General features: G+C 48.3%; 1 protein-coding gene across 1 annotated transcript in view; it reads left to right on the top strand.

Moving 5' to 3' along the window:
• Positions 1–19,819, top strand: part of SLC2A1 (solute carrier family 2 member 1) — a 28,727-nt gene that overhangs the window by 1,598 nt on the left and 7,310 nt on the right. The window contains exon 2 of the mRNA XM_077150002.1: positions 10,089–10,184. Coding sequence (XP_077006117.1) covers positions 10,089–10,184 — 96 coding nt within the window. The remainder of the gene's footprint in view (positions 1–10,088; positions 10,185–19,819) is intronic.

Below are 19,819 nucleotides of genomic sequence, written 5' to 3' on the forward strand. Positions count from 1 at the left end.
CTGAGGATGTTCCCTAGAGCCGAGAACACATTTCCCACCATTGTAGGTGATGCATACACTCTGGGGTTAAATTAAATAAAAATAGAAGGAGGAACGATTTTAACTAGTGGCAAGGAATTGAGACTCTGAAGTCCAATTCTTGCTGTGTTCTCTCAGGACTCTGGCAGGCCACTTAATGTCTGAGTCCACGTTCTCTGTAAGACGGGGATAACTTCTCCTTTAAAAGTAAGTTCTGTTTGGGACATGGTGGCTCAGTGGCAGATTTCTCGCCGGCCATGCGGGAGACCCGGGTTCAATTCCCAGTGCCTGCCCATGCAAAAAAAAAAAGTAAGTTCTTCAAGAGTAAAGACTATCTATTCAGCAGGTGATGTTGGACCTGGGTGTTTGCTGAATGGATAAGTGACCATTCCGAGCAGAAGAGAAAAATGACAGTCACTTATACTTTACTGGATTCTGCTAAAATGCTTTTCAATGTCACTGACTCTCATATTAGCCCTGCCAGTTCCTGCCTTGGCCAGTCAGGAGCAGGAGAAGAGAAGTAACTTTCCTGAAGTCACAAACTAGTTAAGTGGCTCAGGTGAATTTGAACCCAGGCCTCTCTTGAAGGTCCAGTTCATCAGATTCAGAGAGCCATTGTAGTAATGCTTCTGATCAAATCCCTGATAGATCATCTTACTTATATTCTTGGGTAAAGCACCTCCGTTTAGAGACTTGATTTAATGAGTGAGCACAGCCATTTTGTGGGGGTTGTTAAACTGAGGCCTAGAGGCCCTTGCACAAATCTTATAACCTGGTGTGTATCTCTAAAGCCTTACTTAGTTCTTTTCGCTGTGTTCCTCTTGATCTAGGAACTAGACTAGGAATTTACTCAACCGTGTTTTGCTGTGGGTAACTGAGTAGGAAGTAGGGAGGGGACAAGTCCAATTGCTTCCCCCCACCCCAGCCTCAGAATCAGAATGAAACCCAGGGGTTCACGCACGCACCCTCAAACCCTCCTGGACAGCAGATAAGGATGAGCCCTGCCCCCAGAGTACCTGCCATTTGTGAAGAACTTGTGGTTGTATTACCCATGGTACCCAGGGGCCTCTCTGATAGCTCTGCCATCCACTTTAGATCAGTCTCTGCCCTCCAGACAAAGGAGAAATCCAGAAGTCTGCAGGGTTTCTCAGCCCCCTCAGTAGAGCAAAGAGCATGGGCTTTGGAATCCCTGTAGAAGTGGTTTTGAATCTCAGCTTAGTGAAGTTATGCTGCATCTGCAAAATCATGCCATGTTTCATCATTAGAGTAGCTAAGAATTCAGGGTGATAAAAGAAAAACATAGGTGTGTCTGTCCCCATAAATGTACCTTCCCTCCTTGAACTCTCACAATGCATTGTGCTCACCTGGGACTGAGGTGACCTGTACCCTTTGTGCTGTGGCCTCTATCCAGAAGTCTGGAAATCTGGTATTTGGGGAGTGGGAAGTTTTAGGGAGGCAGGATGTCTGGGCTTGATCTGGTAAAGCATGAAGTTCCTTGTTGGCCAGTTCTTTTATAGCAGGAAGCTGGTTCACGGGGTGAGAGTGCCAGGCCCAGAGAGGATCAACTAATTAGTTGCCCTGCCCTGCCTTAGGCTGCTCCTATTTGCCTGAACTTGGGTCAGCCCTCAGATGGTTTGAAAATGAATCCATTATCTCCTGGAATCCTCACAAGTGCCCTGCAAGGGAGCCACAAGACATGATGAGAACATGACGGTCCAGTGAAAAATGACTCTCCTAAGGTCACACATTGGGCCTCCTATCCCACCCACCCCTTTCTTAGATGCATGAGCTGTCATAAGAGGATAAAGAAAAGTCAGCAGGAAGGGACTTTCTAGCCCATTTGTCAAATGAGGAAACTGTAGGAAGAGGCTTGTCCACGATAAGATTGTTAGAATATTTGAAGTGTTCTACAGTGTGAAAAAAAGAAAAAAGATTTTTCTCCTCTATACTCTTCTTCTATGCTAGAAGCACCCCCAAGACTTTCCAAGCACTCGCTGGGTACAATAGGAGCCTAAAAGTTGGATTGGACACAACTTGACAACTGAAACCCTTCTAATGAATGGAAATATAAAGTGTTAACGATGTTCCCACAAAACTGTGACCTTGGGGAGGTGGCTTCCCTCAGAGCCTTAGTTTCTTAAGTGAAGTGGAGGATTCACTACTAGGTGATAGATGAGACTGGAAACACCGTCTGTCTGGTCAGTGTGGATGTCCAGACGGTATGAACAGCCCCAAGATAATTCTTGTCCATGCCAAGCCATCTAGGGCCTTGAACCTACTTGTCCCAGAGCTGGGTCAGCCCCAAATCCCCCGTAATCAGCTTGTGACTACAGGGAGCTCAGCTTTACTCAGTGCCTCCTGGTCACCGGGTGTCGGGGCCCAGAGCCTGCTCTGGCACCAAGGGTACAGTCATCAGCTTCCCCTACTCCTGCCCCCAGGCTGGCAGAGCTGGGGAGGCCTGGAACAAAGGGGGAAGTGTGCAGCATTGGCCTGGGGCCTGCAGCCTTACCCCTTCCCCCCACCTCAATCCCAGGCATAGAGGTGACAAAAGCACTCAGTCTGGTAACTAGTGTCCCCAGGATGGCAGAAGCCGGGAAGGCTTCTGGCTGCACTTGTGAGCCTAGAGAGTCTGTGTCCAGACCAGCGGGCCCAGCACTGGTCACCAAAACAAGCCTCCGATTGTTACCTTCTTCTGCAGGAGGGGGTGGAGCGGGGGTGGAGCAGAGCTGGAGGCTGTGCCATCCAACCCGGCCTGAGCTGAGGCATAAACATTGGGGATTTGTAATAACTTAGCAGGATTCCCAGGCCTCGAACCCGGGCAGAACGAAGGCAGTGTTCACCTTCTCCAAGACCTCCACATTGCCACTTTGCTGGCTTTTGCTTTCCAGAAAAAAGAGCATTTGTTAGACTCCAGTCGTTAGAGCCTTTGACTACAGAGGTATCTGCTGAACTTGGCATTGGGAGCAGAGAGGAAAGGGCTTCAGCAGAAACCAGCTCAACCGTTTGACTTTAGCAAGCCCTAACACCTGATAGAGTTCATTTCCCCATTTGTAAGGAAATAATACCTACCTCTCTGGGTCAGGTTGTAGATTTTTCTTTAATTACGGAAATAATGGAGCCAGCGATAGCAAAGCATAAAAATGTCTAAGAATAAATGTCTTCTTCTGTAGTCATAACTGTTTGGTATTTACCCCCAACAGACCTCTCTTTGTGCATATATAGCTGCATGTCTATAAATGTAATATGTGAGTAATTGGCTCATACTTTCTACATAGTTCTGTGCTGCCCTGTGCCCATCCCTATTCCCTCATCCCCACCCTCCTTAGGGGTAATACTTTCAGTGTTTCTCTGTGCAAATGCAGATGCCATTATACAAGCTTATTATCCCCCCCTTTCTTACACAAAACATATATCTTATACATTGTTTTTTTTTTTCCTTAATCCATCCTGGGGTTCTTTTCCATATCAAGTGCTACATACAGATGTGTTTCATTCTTTCCAACAGCTGTCTAATATTCCATTACAGGCATGTCCCACTATGGTTAAGAAATAGCACCCCCTTCACTGTCTTTCTTTATTCTACTTGCCACCTGATGTATTTTATGTTATTATTTTCTGCCTCCCTGCCCCAAACTAAAATATCAAGTTCCAAGAAGGCAAGGATTTGATTTAGTTCATAGCAGAATCCCCACTGACTACAAGAATTTTGAAACATGCGTTCAGGCATTGTCTTTCTTTAGTAATTTAATGTATTATTCTTAGAAAACATCTCTTATGAAGAACTGAGGCCTTAGGAAAAGGGGTATTTTTTTTTTTAAGGTCACACAAGTTGGGGAGCCAGGACTTCAACATGTTACCATCTTCTTATCAAATTAACTGTATCACAATTGAATTACCGCCTGTCTCACCACTGACTGGGTCCCTCCTGGAGGCATCAGCTGAGCCCTGTGTCCTCTCCAGGGGTCCAGATTCTGATCCAGGGCTGGCACAGGGACCTGATTGTTTGCGTTTAACATCCCATTATAGAACAAACACCTTTTTAATTATTTTAGGGTATATGATTAGTTTTGCCTTGAAAGGCTTTGAAAATCCTGTACAGTTCACATGTTGGGTTTGCAAGAAGCAGTTCAGGAAATAGCAAACTTTTTCTGTGAAGGGCCAGATAGTAAATATTATCAGCCTTGTGGGCTCTCTGTCACAACTACTCAGCTCCACCACTCTACAGCTGCAAAAGCAGCTGTAAATAATACATGAACAAAGGAACATGGTTATCTTTCAATAAAGCTATTATGGTCACTGAAATTTGATTTTAATAAAATTTTAGTCTTTATTTTTGTTTGTTTGTTTCAACTACTTAAAAATGTAAAAACCCATTCTTAGCTGGCACGCTAGATTTGACCATAGTTTGCCAGCCTTTGGCTTAGAGTAAAATCCACCCAAGGGGCCAAGAGGTTTATGAGTCTGAGCCTGGGATCTCTTGGCTCAGAGTAGGCAGAGCTGGGGGAGTTGCTGGAATGGAATTTGACCTATATAGAAAGCACCAGGTAGAAACGTTGTTTCCTTCGGGGGCTGGTGCTCAGAAATGGAATTTGACATCAGAGATCCCCCCCTCGACTTGAAGCTTCACAAAAGTCTGTGTTACCTGCTATTTCCTCTCTGAGCCTTCTCATCTGAAAAGTGGGAGCAATCTCTCCCTAGAACACATTGCTGGTGGTTAAATCAGGATGTGCAAGCAGCCTTGGCGCAGTGCCTAGTGCCTAGCTGGTGCTGATAAATGCGGCAGCTCCCTCCTCTCATCTCTGGCTTAAAAGATTCCTGAGCACCTTCTGCCTCCAGGCCCGCTGTGGGGTGTCAGGGCTGCTCACCCATGCAGGAGTCCTGACATATTGCAAGTCCTCAAGAAATTGGCGTCAAGAAGCACAAACCTGCGGACACCCAAAGGTCAGGTTTTGAAGCATTAACCCATCACTGTTCTTTTAGAAATCACTTGGCAGGATGGAATAGAGGGGTCAGAGGTTAAAACACCAGGCTAGGAATACAAAGAGCATAAGTTCTAACCTTAGCTTGATTGGCTGAGTATCCTAGGCTCCTACTCTCTGACCCTCAGTCCCCTCCTCAGCAATCAAATGACAATGTGAAAGCAATTCTGCAATTTCTTGAGCTTTTTCTTCTTTTTGTAATGCCCAGAACTTTGTTGAAATAAAATCGTAGAAGAGAAACTTACACAAAATAAATAAAAAGAAAGCTGTCCTAGCTCAGGTAAACCCCTTTTCTACCCAACCCTGTCCTTGCCCTCCTTAGAGCTTGGACCAAGTAGTTACAAAGCCCTGTGTTCTGTGTTCCAGTGCACTGCGGGAAGCCTTGGGTGTAGGAAGAGGTGGGGAATATCTGGATTATGCTGCTCCTGAACACTCCTGCATTTACCATGAGCCAGTAAATGCCCTGCTTCTGAGTAGCAGCAGTAGCAACATACCCTCTCTCTGCCAATGTTGAATAAGGGCCTCCTGCCAGCCAAACTCAGTGCTGGGGTGCCATGCCAAGGAAGGGCACATGGGCATGGGTCAGAAGACTGTGTTACTTGGTTTGGTGGCTTGGTGCCAGAGGCCCCAGAAAAAACATGTTCTTAAACTTAATCCATTCCTGTGGGTGTGAATACTGTAAATAGGACCCTTTGATGAGGTTACTTAAGTTAATGTGTGGCCCGGCCGAATCTGGATGGGTCATAATTCTATTACTGAAAGCCTCATAAGGAAGGTCAAAGAGAGAGAAAGCTAGAGGAAACAGCCAGAAGCTGAACTTCTGTAGAACCTGGAAGAGAAGCAAAAGCCAAGAGAGGTTGCCGTGTGTGTTGCCATGTGACAGGAGCCAAGGACCAAGGATCACCAGCAGCCAGGCCTGGAATACCACAGTTTTCATAGAGAAAGCATTACCTTGATGACACCTTGATTTTGGACTTCTAGCCTTAAAACCATGAGCCAGCAAATTCCCATTGTTTAAGCCCATCCATTGCATGGTATGTGCTTTAGCAACAAGGAAATTGGCCAGAGCCTTCCAGCATTCCCATGTGTGGGAACAAAGGTCCCCAAAGCTGACACCACATTGAGAGCTTCCTGGGAGGTGGGGAGCCCTCAGTGATCCTCAGGACCCTGAAATAGAGGAGGGATGGCCCTGCGCTGGACCCTGAGCCCAGATATTTGCTTGTGACAGTCCTAGGAGGTCAGGATTTGAACTCTGGTCTGCCTGATTTCAGAGGCCTTTGCAGCCCTGTGGGGTAGAGTGGCAGATGTGGGGTTATCCTGTTTCTGCCTCTCAGAGCTGATGTTCCAACACATATCAGATTTGATAAATGGCATCATCTGGTAAGTGGATACACACAGAGCCAGGTTTGCCCCAAAGCTAAGTGTGAAGCAGTGGTTTTATTTGTTTTTACAGTTGTTCTGTACCTGGGCACTTTGGATAAGGAGACCAATAAGAAAGACACAGGTCCCAATCTTAAGTAGTTCCGAGTCTGGCAGGTGAGGTATCAGGTGGCTATTCCCAACTGCTTGGAGCAGGAGCTGGAGACTGCAAAGGATGTAGCAAGAGCAGAAGTCTGGACAAGCATGGGATGGCCTAGAAGGGAGCCCCTTCCCCAAGGAGTGGTGAAGGGCTACTGAGGAGTTTCAGATTTTGGGCTTTACATTGCTCTCCCACCTACCAGAAAGCTATTCTTTCTCAAACATGTTAGTATCTTTATTAACTATTCCATCAGCTTGGCACCTAAATATATGTTGAATGAATGGACGTCACTGAGTTTCAGTTCCAGCCTCAGGGCCTGCCGGGGCAGATGGTGCCACAATGGCCTCAGATTCAGCAAACATTTGTCAAGTGAACTTTGCCAGGCATCATGATGGGCACTTAATACAGAATGGTGACAGCAACTCTTTAAGGAAGGAACTGATATCTCCATTTCCTATGTGAGGAAACAGCCCCGGAGACAGGGCTGTGACATATTCCAACTCCAATTCACTACATTTAAAACCAGGTCTCCTGATTCCACGTTCAGCAGTGATCAAGCTGGATGTGGTGGCAGTAGCCATGGGGGTAGAGGTGGGATCACTGATAAAATGAGGGGTCTAGATGATGGGTGCCTTCCAAGGGTCCACACTCCACCTGCAGCCAGCACCCCCTGTTAATTTATCCAACCTTATCTGTCTCCTTTTCTTCCCTCTGCACATACTGTTCTGTCTACGTGAAATGCTGTCTTGCCACTGCTTCCCCTCTTGGCACACTCGGTGTGTGTCCTTTATGGCCTAAGTCCAAATGTCACCTACTGTTGAACCCATCTTTATCATCCCCAGGCAAATTTGGAAGTTTCTCCCTTGGGGGCTCCCATTGTGCCTCGTACCACACTAGCTTCTCATTGTCTCCATCTCCCTCTCCACTGGACTTCTCCTTGATATCAGGCCTAGGTCCTGTTTCATCAGGTCCCAGCTCCACCCCAGGGCCTGGAGCATGTTTTAGTGAGTAATAATGCAGCAGTCTGCCTGGGTGGATGGGAATATAACCCGGGGCATGGGTAGGCAAGTTTTCTAAAGCAGAGTTTGACCTTGGCCTGCCAAGGGCTTTGTCCTCAGCTACCAGCAGCCCCACTGCCAACAGTGCAGTCCACCCACTGAGCAGGGCTCACAGGGCCACCTTGAAGGCCCAGAGACACCTTGAATATTAGAGCCAGGCTTAAAACAGGGTCCATAATAACTGTGCTTACCTCTCCCAGAGCTGTCATGCATTCATGTGCTACCCTGGCAGGAATTTTGCCAGATCCATGTTATCTGTATTATTTTTTCACTTAATATTTTTACTTAAATTGCTTCATCCTAAGTGATATGAAATCAAAGGGCTTATAAGAAATTTATTTTGACTAGGTGATACATTCACATGGTTCCAATCTCAGTACATAATGGAAAGTCTCCCACCTCCATCCCAAGGCACAATGTTATCTTTCTTGAACCTTCTTTTAAACAAACAAGTAGAAATGTCTATTCTTCTCCCAGCCAATTTTTTTTTTCCACAAAAGGTAGTATACAATACCCTGCTCTGAAGCTTGCTTTTTACTTAACAGTGTAACTTGGAGAACGTCCCAAATCAATACATTTCTTTTTTATGTATTCCACTATGTAGATATGCCACATTTTATTAAATCATAAGTTTGCATTGTTAGTTTCATATTTATTCCAATGTGTACTAGCAAAACATATATCTTGCTTATCATTGGTATAGACAGTTCTGAGTTAATACATGTCATCCCTGGGCTTTCAGCATAGGGCGGGAGTGGAACAACTGCTGTTTGTTGAGCCCATGTTTAGGCCTCAAGACATCCTCTTATTTAATGATAGGAATCACCTTATGGGTTTGGCTTGGCCAGCACCTACCAGGGATCATTTAGCAGGTGTTCACCATGCATTCAGAACAGACAGCCCTAGGTCTGAGGCTCTCCACGGAGTTGACAGAAGGAAGACATGAGGTGGAGGTGGGGGTCTATGGCATGTAGGAGCGGGAATGTCTTCTGAGCTGGGCCATGAAGGATAGGATTTGGAGGGAGTACAACCCGGCAGGAGGAGACCCAGGGCTCACCTGATATAGAACCGGCCCTGAGCTTGTGCTCTTGGCTGGGCCACGGTCTTCTTCCTCTTTTACATGTTCTGATGTGAGAACCTTGGGCTTTCACAGTTACCTCCCTGATAGCTTCTGGAGAATGAAATGAATATACTAGGAACATGTCTGATTAACAGCTAGCTAAGCCCAGTGATATCTCTGAGGATCTCGAAGTCAGGGCCACCCTTGGATTGGGGGGGAACCAAGGCCCAGAGATGCATAGCAGGCCCTGGCCAAGCTGGGATCTCCATGTGCTGTGGCTCAAGGGTCTGTTCTTCCTTCCCCTAGTTCCAGTACCCAGCCAGGTGTGGTGCATGTATAATAAATACCAGTTTTTCTTTGGCATGCCTCCCCTGGCTGCATTCTTTTTGAGCCAGTCAAGGGCCTGCCCTAATATCATATTTCTTGCCTTTCTCATTTTAAAAACCAGATAAAGATTGTTCTCCCTTTCTCTAGCAGGGACAGAATGCCTTGCTCACCTTTCATCTGTGCGTAAACACGGCCCTCTGCGAGCTGGCCTCTTCCCCTCCTGCTGCCTTTATGTCCTCTTCTTTCAGGAAACAGAAGCCCACTGTCCTTTTTTTCCCTGAGCCCTGTGCCCATAGAAAACACCTTGCCCAGACACCCTTACTCACCTAGTGTCATATACTTTCCCAAAGCACATTGCTGGCTGGCATGTGGCCTGTATCCATATAACCTTGGGAAGCTCCTGGTATGGGCATTGTTGCTGAGAGGGGTCCTACATAGGAAGTTGAGAACCTGGAATTCCAGTCCTGGCTCTACCTTTCAGGGCTCAGTTGCCAATTCTGTGAATGGAGGAGAAGGGACCACCTCTCCAATGCTGACTGCATGACTTTTCCTATTTTGCAGATAAAAAAATTGGGATTGGGGGGTATTGGGGCAATTATTTAGCCTGTTGAAATTCATGGAGCAAGTTGGTAGGTAGGCTAGAATTAGAAGCCAGAACCCTCTGCTCTCTGCTCCAAGTCCAAAGTGCTTCCTCTGCATCTGTGTTGCTCTTACCATCTCATTTGGCTGACTGTAGTCCTTCCTTACATGGTTGGGGGAAGAAGAGTCATTGGTACCTGGGCTCCTACCCAGAAGGTCTGGAGCTACTTGAACCCCAAGCATGGCTCCATGAGGGTAATCAGACCCAGAGTTCCAAGGCCTCGCCTAGCCAAGATCTGACTACAGAGGAAAGACCCTAATTTCCTCGCATCCCAGGAAGAAGTCTGGCCAGCCCAGTATCTAGAAGTCACTGGGGCTGGTTTGGGCACCTGAGGTCATGATGTGGCCAAGTTTCCTGGGAGAAGGACTGGCATGATGCCAGGAGTCTGGCACGATGTCTGAACATGGGAACTTGCCAGCCCAGACTCTGTCCTGTGATAATCTAGACCCAGACATGCCTGTGACTATCTGGTTTTTTTTCTCTGCAGAAGCTGACGGGTCGCCTCATGCTGGCTGTGGGAGGGGCAGTGCTTGGCTCCCTACAGTTTGGCTACAACACTGGAGTCATCAATGCTCCCCAGAAGGTGAGTTCTGTGCCATCCCTTGCTTATCAAAAAAGGTCTCTGTGCTGCACACACACATACCTACACACACCCAAGCTTCCATCTCAGTGGCTGTAGTCATTTACATCAGCCATGACCTGGCCCTGACCTGGTCAGAGACTCTTCACTCTGACCTTGCAATCTTGGGGCTATAGAATTCTAGAATCTGAGGGCCCATGGAATCATTAGAGTTTAATAGGTCATCTCAACCCCCCTCTCACCCAACACTGACGTTGCACTGAAGAATCGAAGCATGCTTGATTTAATGCTGTTGTATTTATATGGCATTCTGGGGCTTATAAAGGGCTTTTCATTGTGCTTTTCTCCATTGCTCCTCACTGTAACCCTATAAGGCCAGTAGGTAGGCGATGTGCACCATGCCTATTCTTCAGGTAGGGAAAGTAGCCAGAGAGAAGAAACCTGCCCCAGGTCATCCGGCTAGTCAGGGCTGGAGCTGGTATTCAGCACCAGTCTACCTTGGAGCCCATCCCCACCAAATGGTCCTCAAACCTGGAGTCGTACCCATCCAGATGGGAGCACACTCCCTTGAAAGCCAACCAGTTCTAGGTAGAAGCTGCATCTTCTCCTAGAGGCCCTGTGCCAGTTAAAGCAAAAATGGCATCTTGCCCTGGGGAACTGGAGGAAGGTAGAGGCGTGTGCTTGACTTCCTTCCCATAATGTATACCAGATTTGTCCTCACTTATTCCCTCCAGTGTCAGGACTAGAAGGAACCCCAGGGATCACCTCTAGTCCAGCCTGCTTTCTTTACAGAGGAGAGAAAAGGAAAGGGGAGAGGAGGTAGGAAAGGAAATTGTTACCCAGCCCTGCCTCTAAATTAGGCATTTAGGCATTTTACATGTTCTTGAGGTTGAGTAATGATTTCCATTTTATAGACTCAGACGCTGTAGCCCAGGCGGGTGAAAATGGCCAACAGGCCCAAGAGCCCTGAGCTAGGGAATGGTGGAGTCAGCCCAACTCTGTTACCACAGCCACAGGCTGTGTTCCTAGCCAACTTGTCTGAGCCTGTCAGTTTAAAAATTGGTGCCTCCATGGGGTTGATGGAATGAAAGTGGACAGTCCTCCGTGGACATTATCCAGATGGAGGAAGCTAGAAAGTGAGCGTGGCTGGCTCTGGAGGATCAGGGGACTGTTCAGGAGACTGTGTCAGGAGTCAGAGCTGGGCTTTCTCCAAATAGGAGGAGGGCGGCTGTGGGGGCCACACCCGAAGCCGGAGCCAGTCACCAGGAAGGCCTATCCCCTGCTGAGTCATGCCCAGCTGCAGCGGAGGTGACAGGACTTTTCCAAGCTTGCCTGAAATGGTGACTGTGGGCCCATGCCTGGAACAACCCGAAGCCCTGCTTTTGCTAAGTGCTCTGAACAGCTCCTGCCGAGGTGTGTGCCTCGGAGCTGGTTCCCTGTGGGAATTCTTACAGATGGAAAGTCTGTAGGGCAGATGAGGAGAAAACAGGCTGAGAGGGAGATTGAGTTCTCTGCCTGGATTGCACACTGGGATCCCCAGGATGCTCCCAGATTCTGATTTAATGGGTCTGAGAGGCTGTGGGGGCATCGAATTTTTAAAGCTTCTAATGTGTAGCCAAGATTAAGAACGACTGGATTTAGTGATATCTTGACTGTGAGTTAATGCCAGGATTAGGACTCTAAGGTCAAGATAGAGAAGATGTTTTCCAGAGACAGAATGAATGGGGGTAGGGGTGGGGAGCTGAGGGCTACAAAGGCAGGAACCAAATGACCAGAGGAACGAGGAAAGCTTACCATCAGAAAGGACCAGCGTGTAGGCTGGGCCAGGGAATGTGAACTTCAGAATGAGGATAGTAGGGACCCACTGAAGAGGACAGAGAGGATCAGCTGGCAATTTAGGAAAATGATTCTGGTCTCTCTGGTGGTGGGATGGATCTGAGAATATGAGGCTAGAGACAGAGAAACTAGTGAGAATACCATTATTGCAACAGGGATATAAAAGCAAACAGAAAGAAGAATAGACACAAATTGATAATCAATTCAATATGAAGGATTTAAAAATGGCTTCTAGGTTTCTGACTTGGGTGATGTGGGGTATAAAGGAGGAGTGGGTCTGAGACCAGCTGATAGGTACCTGTGAGATGGGCAGTGTGTTTCTTAGGAGAGTAGTCAGGCTGGAGCAAAGGCTTGGATGTTTGTTGGTCACTGATATCCAAATAGGAGTGGACGGCCTCCTAGGGAGCGTGGTGGAATAAAAGGAGAAGAGAGGGTCAAGCCCCCAGAGAACATGCCCATTGTGTAGAGGAAGGGAATGGTAGGTAGTAGGAGAGCTGGTATCTCTAAGGCTGGGAGACAGTAGCCTTTGAAGACAAAGTGAGAATGTGAGCTCTACAGGGGTGTTGGGTTTGTTCACTGCTCTGTCCTTAGTACCTGGAACAGTGCCTGTCGACAGCAGTCGGTACCAGTGAGGAGTGAGTGAATGCATGAAGGGAAGGACTGCTGTGAAATGCCTCAGAGGCAGACCTGGACAAACCACCTCCACAGTGCTAAACACAAAGGATACTTTGGTGACCTTGGTGGCAAAAGCCAACTGGTGGGGCATATGGGTGGAGCCCTAATTGCAGTGGGTTGAAGAGTGAGGCGAGGAGAAAGAGTGGAGACAGCCCTTCCAAGGCTTGGTGGGGAAGGGAGAAAAGAGGTGATAGTAGCTAGAGAGCTTCTACAGCCAGGGTCTTTTATTAATATGAAGACTTCATTTTTAAACTCTTAATAAGGAATTAACAGAGGGGGAGGAGAAGAAAGGCATGGGGGGGGGGGTGTCCTTGAGGAAACATGAAGGAGTTGCATTTGACCAAGGGAGGGTCACTCTGAGGTAGAGGATGTGGACAGATCTAGAATGAAGTTCTCTAATTCTTGTGGGCACCACCCATCTTCTCATAAGTAAGGTAAAAGGTTAGAAATGCTGTGGAATATGGGTGGAGCAGCTGACCACAGTCTCACAGGAGGACTAGTGAGCTGCATGGAGGGCCCAGCTGAGAGGTTGGAAACTGAGTTTATGGGAGCATTTGTGGGCGCCTGTCCAAAGGGTCACCTTAGGAACCAGCCTCTGTGGTCCGAATCAAAAGAGACCTGAGGACCAGAGCTGACAGCGCCCCAGCACACACATTGAACTATACTGGTGTTTCCGGGGCGAGTGCTCCGGCCATCTGTTTACCTTTGCATTTTCCAAACACTTCTCACAAGCCTGGCTGTAGCCTTGCCAGCCAGAAGTAGATTAGGATCAATACGTGAAAAATGGGAAGAGGGTCTAAGAGGACACAATAGTAAGTAATGAAGTGCAGCTCAGAGCAAGGCGTAGCGTCAGCGCTGGTGGATGCATGTGCCTCAGGAGGTACTGGTGGTGTCCCACCGTGGCACAGTGATGCACCAACACTTCGTTCAAGGACTTAGTGAGTGTCCGCTCTGTGCCAGGTGATGTTTTAGGCAGTGGGGAGGGACACAGCTGTGAACAAAACAGGCAAATTCCGACCCTCACGGAGCTTGTATAATACATGGTCTGTGCCTGGTCTGGTGCTGGACTTGGGAGGCAGTGAAAAGCTGGCGTCCTGTCCTGCCTTCAAAGGCTCACAAGCCAGAGGGGTCAGTGGAAACACCTTGGCAAAAGCCAGAGTATAATTAATGGAGGGCTTCAAGGTGTTATGGGAGCAAAGAGGAAGGAATAACTAGTTCTGCTGGGGTGGGGCCAGACAGAGAAGGCTTCCTGGAGGAGTTGGCAGCTGTGCCAGACCTTGAAGGGCAAGTCTGCCCCATGGGGAAGGAGAGGCAGGTGTCCCAGGCCATGAGAACAGCTTGTGCAAAGATGTGGTGGCATGAAGCTTTCCACTGATGTGGAATTGCTAACTACCTGCACCAAACGTGTCTGTTTAGAACAACTTCTCTTGGGAAACCCCATTGAGTTGGCCATGCTTTGTCAGCTCTAGAGTTTGCCCCACTGCTGTTTAGGATGCAAATAATGCTGTTAATTACCAGAAACTTGGTATTTTCAATAAAACAGACCCCAAAGGACTTCCTCCTGGAAGTGGTTAATTCCTCATACCAATTTAAATGTTTACAATGCACCACCCCATAAATTATTCCTCAGCAGCCTACAAAGGCTACAAAGAGGCAGGGCCAGTATCATCTCCCCCTTTTTGTGGGGGCAGAGGGGGTGGGGGTGGGGTAGAAAGGAAACTGAAGCCAGGTGAGGGCACTGGAGAGTTAGAGGCTGAGCTCCAGGTAAACTCCAGGCCTTATGTCTCCTCAACCCTCTTACCCTACTCCACGGTGTGTGAGTGGTGATGCCACCCCTGCCAGGTCTTCTTTCTCTCCCTGGGGAAAGAGGAGGCAGGTGAGCCCAGACATAGAGGGGGCAAATAAATGAATGAGGGTATCCTGATCACCTTTTTGGGGTGATCACCCACCTTCCCCTAACCCCACTCCCCAAAAGGCTGAGTTGCCAAGAGAAATGACTAAAAGCCAATGTCCTAAGCACTTGAAAAATTGTAGTTCATTTGCAGCTTATAATAACTTATTAGGTAGGCATTATTATCCCTTTTTATGAGAACCAGGGGCACAGAGATGTTAAACACCTCAACTAATAACACACAGCTGATAAGTGGCAGAGCTGGGATTCAAATCCAGGGGGTCTGCTTCCAGTCTCTGCCCTTGACCACTGTAGAAGGGATAGCAGTTATACCACAGACAGAGACGGGCACCTAAATAGGCTTTCACACACCTACAACTGCCCCACAATTGAGCCTTCAGGCTCTGACTTCCATGCTGAGTCAAGCTCAATCATGTTCGAACATCTCAACAGTTTCCCACACACAGTTGCATAATCTCTTACACCATCATGCCTGTCACAGCCTCATCATCCCTTAAGCCCCTCAGTTACATTCATGGCTTGTTTGTCAATGAGTGACAATTCTCTCTACCCCTAGCTCTGTACTGGGCACCAGGGACAAGATGAATCAGATTGTCCCCATGTTGAAGTTGAGGCTAGCGAGAGGTGCATGGTCCATCAGAGTTGGCTCTATAGAGGCAGTGATTGGACGGCCACTGTGAGAGCAGAGCAGGGAGAGGAAGAAGGTACTCAGCCCTTTGAGCAGGGTTTCTCAACCTCAGCACGATTGGCATTCTGGGCCAGATAGTCTTTGTTGTGGGGGCTGTTCTGTACATTGTAGCATGTTAAGCAACATCCTTGGCCTCTACCCACTAGGTGCCAGTAGCACCCAGTGTGACAATCAAAAATGTCTCCAGACATTGTCAGATGTCTTCTGGAGTGCAAGATCCACCCTTGGCTGAGCGCCACTACAATCTCGGAGGAAGGGGGATTATTAGGAAGGCCTTCCAGAGGATTATTTGTTCATCTTTGAAAGTACAGGGAGAAGGCAAAGCAGCTGCCCAAGTAAAGCCCAGAGATGTGGGATAGCCAGGTGGCTGGGGAGTCACTGTGTCTGGCTGAGAAGGAGTGTGAGTCACAGTGTGGGTTGGAAGGAGTTGCTTCATTCTGGTGTTGGCAGTGGGGAACCAAGAATGGCTTTGAACAGGGGGTCTGCCACAGTGAGATGAAGGGACAACCCTGGAGGAAGCCTGAGCGAAGGCCAGGTTGTAGTTTGGAGAGAAGCCACATGCAGGTCTCTTCTGTTGAAGCAGCCTGCTTGGTCTGATCCTTTGCTGCTGTGGAGCTTGGAACAACTTCTAGCTTCATCTGGCTGCCTGGGCAACTCCCAAGGTACCAGAAAGAGGCCCCGGTGGAGCCCACAAGCAGGGCTATCTGTCCAGCCCCACCTGGAGCCTCTGGCTCAAAACTCCCAGCTGGCCCTGGGGTATGGCTGGGAGTTGTCATGGAGACAATCACTGGGCTGTAAGCTGGCGGGAGGGGAAATACAGAAGTCCACACCAAGCTGAGGGACTGAACTGGGCCTTTCCTCCCTCTTTATCATGGCTGGCTATTTAACCCCTTGATCCCCACAGTAACATGTAGAAGAGAAGAAGGGAGGGTTGCAGAGGATGGCCGAGGGACCCTTGCCAGGGATGATCCAGAAGACCTAAGACTCCTGGGGTAGAGTAATGTATAGGGGCCCACAGGGAAAGATGGTGAGATCAGACAGAGGTTTCAAAATATAAAACTTTTCTCCTAGACAGTCCTCTTGTAATAGTCCAGAATTCTAGGTCAAGGGTCAAAGGAGGGCCAGTTCTGGCTAGTGGCCTATTTTTGTATGGTTCATCAGCTGAGAATGTTTTTTACATTTTTAAAGGGTTAAAAAAAAAAAAAGAAGATGCCACAGAAGTCATCTGCCAACAACAGACCCTAAAATATTTTCTGTTTTTTGACATTTTCCAGCCCCTACTCTAGATTGCTGTGGTGTGCACACTCCCCACTAACAGGGAGCTGACTGCCTCCAGGATGGCAGTCTCATGTTCTGAAGCCTAGAAAACTCTTTCCACTGAGCTGAAGTATGTGCCCTGGGGCCTCCGCCCTCTGGGCTCAACAGACCTGTTGGGTCCCTCTGCCAAGGGCAGCCAGGCAGGGGTCTGAAGAGAAAGTATCACCTTCTGAGGCAGACCCCTAATTCCTTCCGGACCTTACACCCTGAAGTCCTTAGGGTAATGCCATGTCCTCTGATGATTTAAAAATGGAAAACTGTCCCTGGTGCACCTCTGAAGGTAGCAGCTTTTACCCTTGAGAGAATAGTGCCGTCAGTAACGGTTTATTCACCTCTGGCTGTGTGCTAGCGGCATACTCCGCCTCACACCCTGGCCCACGACCTTGCCACAGAGACTGCCTGGATGCAGAAAGGAAGTGAGAACTTCCTCTGCAGAGGAGACAGACATGTGGTCCTTTACCCACAGCCGTCTGGGTACCTCACTGGATGCCACAGAGAAGGGGGAACAGGGTCAGGGGATTCCCATAAAACTGCTGGGGTGAGGAACAGCTTTTTACTGGAAATCAGACAGTCTAAGGGATCTCAGCTCCCCAAGCTGGCCCCCACCGTGTTGCTGAGTGGCCCCTCTGGGCCTCTTTTCCCTCTAGGCTCAATGAAGGGATTGGACAGATCCCTAATAGCCCATAATTCTAGAGAGGCTGATGCCATGACAGTCCCCTTCAATCTGGCCAGGACCCTTCCCTCTGTCCTTGGCATGCATGCACTCACACAGACCCCTCAGCAGGGCAGAGGTTGTGAATGGGCTGGGAAGGGAACAGAGAAGCAGATGAACAGCCAGAGCTTGATGCGTTTTGTGTGCAGGGCTGTACCACATAGAGGAGAAATTACTTGTGGGAAGCAGAATCTGGCTTTGGTGGATGGGAGGAGTCAGGTGCAGAATCCAGGTGAGACCTAGGGCAGGTGCTGCATGGGTAGAGGTGAGACATATTAGGGAATAGAATTGACAGGACCTGGTGATTGGCTGTGGGGCAATGGCAGAATCAAGGGTAATAGCCAGGCTTGTGATGACCATATGAGGTGGAAGGGTTCAGAACAGTCCTTTACTTCAAACATGAGCCAGAGCTGAGGAGGCCTCCATTAACCTTGTGGGGACTGGGACTGTGGGTTCCTATTGGTGGGGCAGTAGACTCTTCCTTTACAGATATGCCAGCCACTTCTAGGACTGATACTTGAAGGCAGAGACTGGGTGGAAGAGGTGATCCCAAGAATTTGTCCCCAAGTTGGGCTCTTCGGATTCTCCCAGCCCACCCCCCACTCTCCCAGGAATAGAAAACCAGGCATGGCTTCTCAGAAACCCCAAGTCTCAGATCAAAAGACAGGAATCTGGGGCGGGCCGCGGTGGCTCAGCGGGCAAAGTGCTTGCCTGCCATGCCGGAGGACCTCGGTTCGATTCCCGGCCCCAGCCCATGTAAAAAACAAACAAACAAACAAAATACAATAAAACAAGAAAATGTTTAAAGATGTTTCCCTTTCTTCCTCCCTTTCTTCCTTCCATCCTTCCTTCCTTCTCTCTGTCTTTCCTTCCCTTCCTCCCTCTCTCTTTAAAAAAAAAAAAAAAAAAAAAAAAGACAGGAATCTGCTGTCCAGCCTCAGCTTACCCAGGCAGAGCTACTGGGGATAGAGAAGATGAGTGTGGGCCAACTTAAAGCGAAGGAGGCTGACTGCTCACCTGTCTCAACCTCACAAAATGGTCTGAGTAGCAGAGAAACTAAGAAGCCATAGAGGAGCTAGACAAGGTTTGGTCCCTCTGACCTATGTTACCGCAAGCAGATTTAACTGTGGGAGGGGCTGTGGTAATACCTCACTTATACATGGTCCTTGAATATCTATCATCTGCCTTAACATCTCAAGCCAAGTCCTGGGAGGTCTAAAGACCTGCTGCCGAAAACCTCAGATCACACCCTTAAGGCTCTTACTCAACACTTACTTACTCCTCCTTTGCACACAATGCAAACAAGCCCCATTAGCTGGTTTCTTGGCAAATTTTTGAAGGGTGTGTGGAGAGCTGTATAAAATAAGCACCTGAACCAAAGAATACAAAATTCAAGAATGCACAAATCAGAAGCCACCTGGGGCCAGTCTGCCCAGGGACAAACAGCTCCTTGTGAGCCCCAAGGGCCTCGATGCCATGGAACTCTGCTTGTCCATCTGGTTGCTCAGGGCAGCAAAAGTGAGACTGACAGGCAGGGAAAGATCTCCACCCAGATGATGGGTCAGAGAGGTCTGGGCCTCAGAGGGGAGAGTGTCATTTATCTGGACAGTTTGCTTATCCAGGACAGCCTGTTCTCTGCACAGCCCAGTAAATGGGGAATCACTGTTCCTAACCAATCCTCCTCTGGCATTGGTTTTGTCTCTTGAACACAAGCACTTTGTGTTTTGTTTGTTGAAGTCCGCCTTTTCTCTGCCCCCAGAAGAAGCTAGGGTTTCTAGGGGATCTCGATACCCTTCATTCCTTGATTCCTCTGCTCACTCACCAGGAGACCCTAACACCAGCTCTGGTACAGGTCCTGATGTAAATTCTTCTTCAGGGGTCTCTGTCCTCAAGGAAGACCAACTCTTGGGAGTCAGGGAAAGCAACTCAGAGCAGGGAACCTTTGAGCTGGATCGCAAAAGATTTCAGCCTATTCCAGGCAGGGGAACAGCATCTACAGAGACAGGGAGGGGTGGAAAGTGGTGTGGAGAGAGAAGCTGTGGCTCACGATGGAGACAGAAACCTGTGGTAAGCAGTGAGACTGGATGATATCTGCCAAGGATCTTGATTTCTAATTATAGGATGGGGGCTTAGTTAGACTCTGTCAGTACTATGCATGTACTTAGGTCCGTACCAGTATTTGGTGGGTCGATTTCAGGGTCCCTTGGGTCAGTTTCCATTTCTTTTTGGAGTGCCAACCATGTGCTAGGTGCTATATCAGCACTTTAAATGTGTTTCTTTAATTTCCTGCAACACTGGGGAGCAGACGTTGCTAATGTCACTGAGTTAGAGATAAGGCAACTGAAACTCAGAGATGAAATAATTTGCCAGTGGTCACACTGAAAATAAGTGGTAGAATTGGGATCTGAATTTGCTTATGTCCAGGTTCAGAGCCAAGTTCATAGCCATTGTACTACCTGGCTTCCCTGGGAACAGACCACTTGATCCTTAGGACTGCT

The sequence above is a fragment of the Tamandua tetradactyla genome, chromosome 2 (genome assembly GCF_023851605.1).
Source record: "Tamandua tetradactyla isolate mTamTet1 chromosome 2, mTamTet1.pri, whole genome shotgun sequence".
Lineage (NCBI taxonomy): Eukaryota > Metazoa > Chordata > Mammalia > Pilosa > Myrmecophagidae > Tamandua > Tamandua tetradactyla.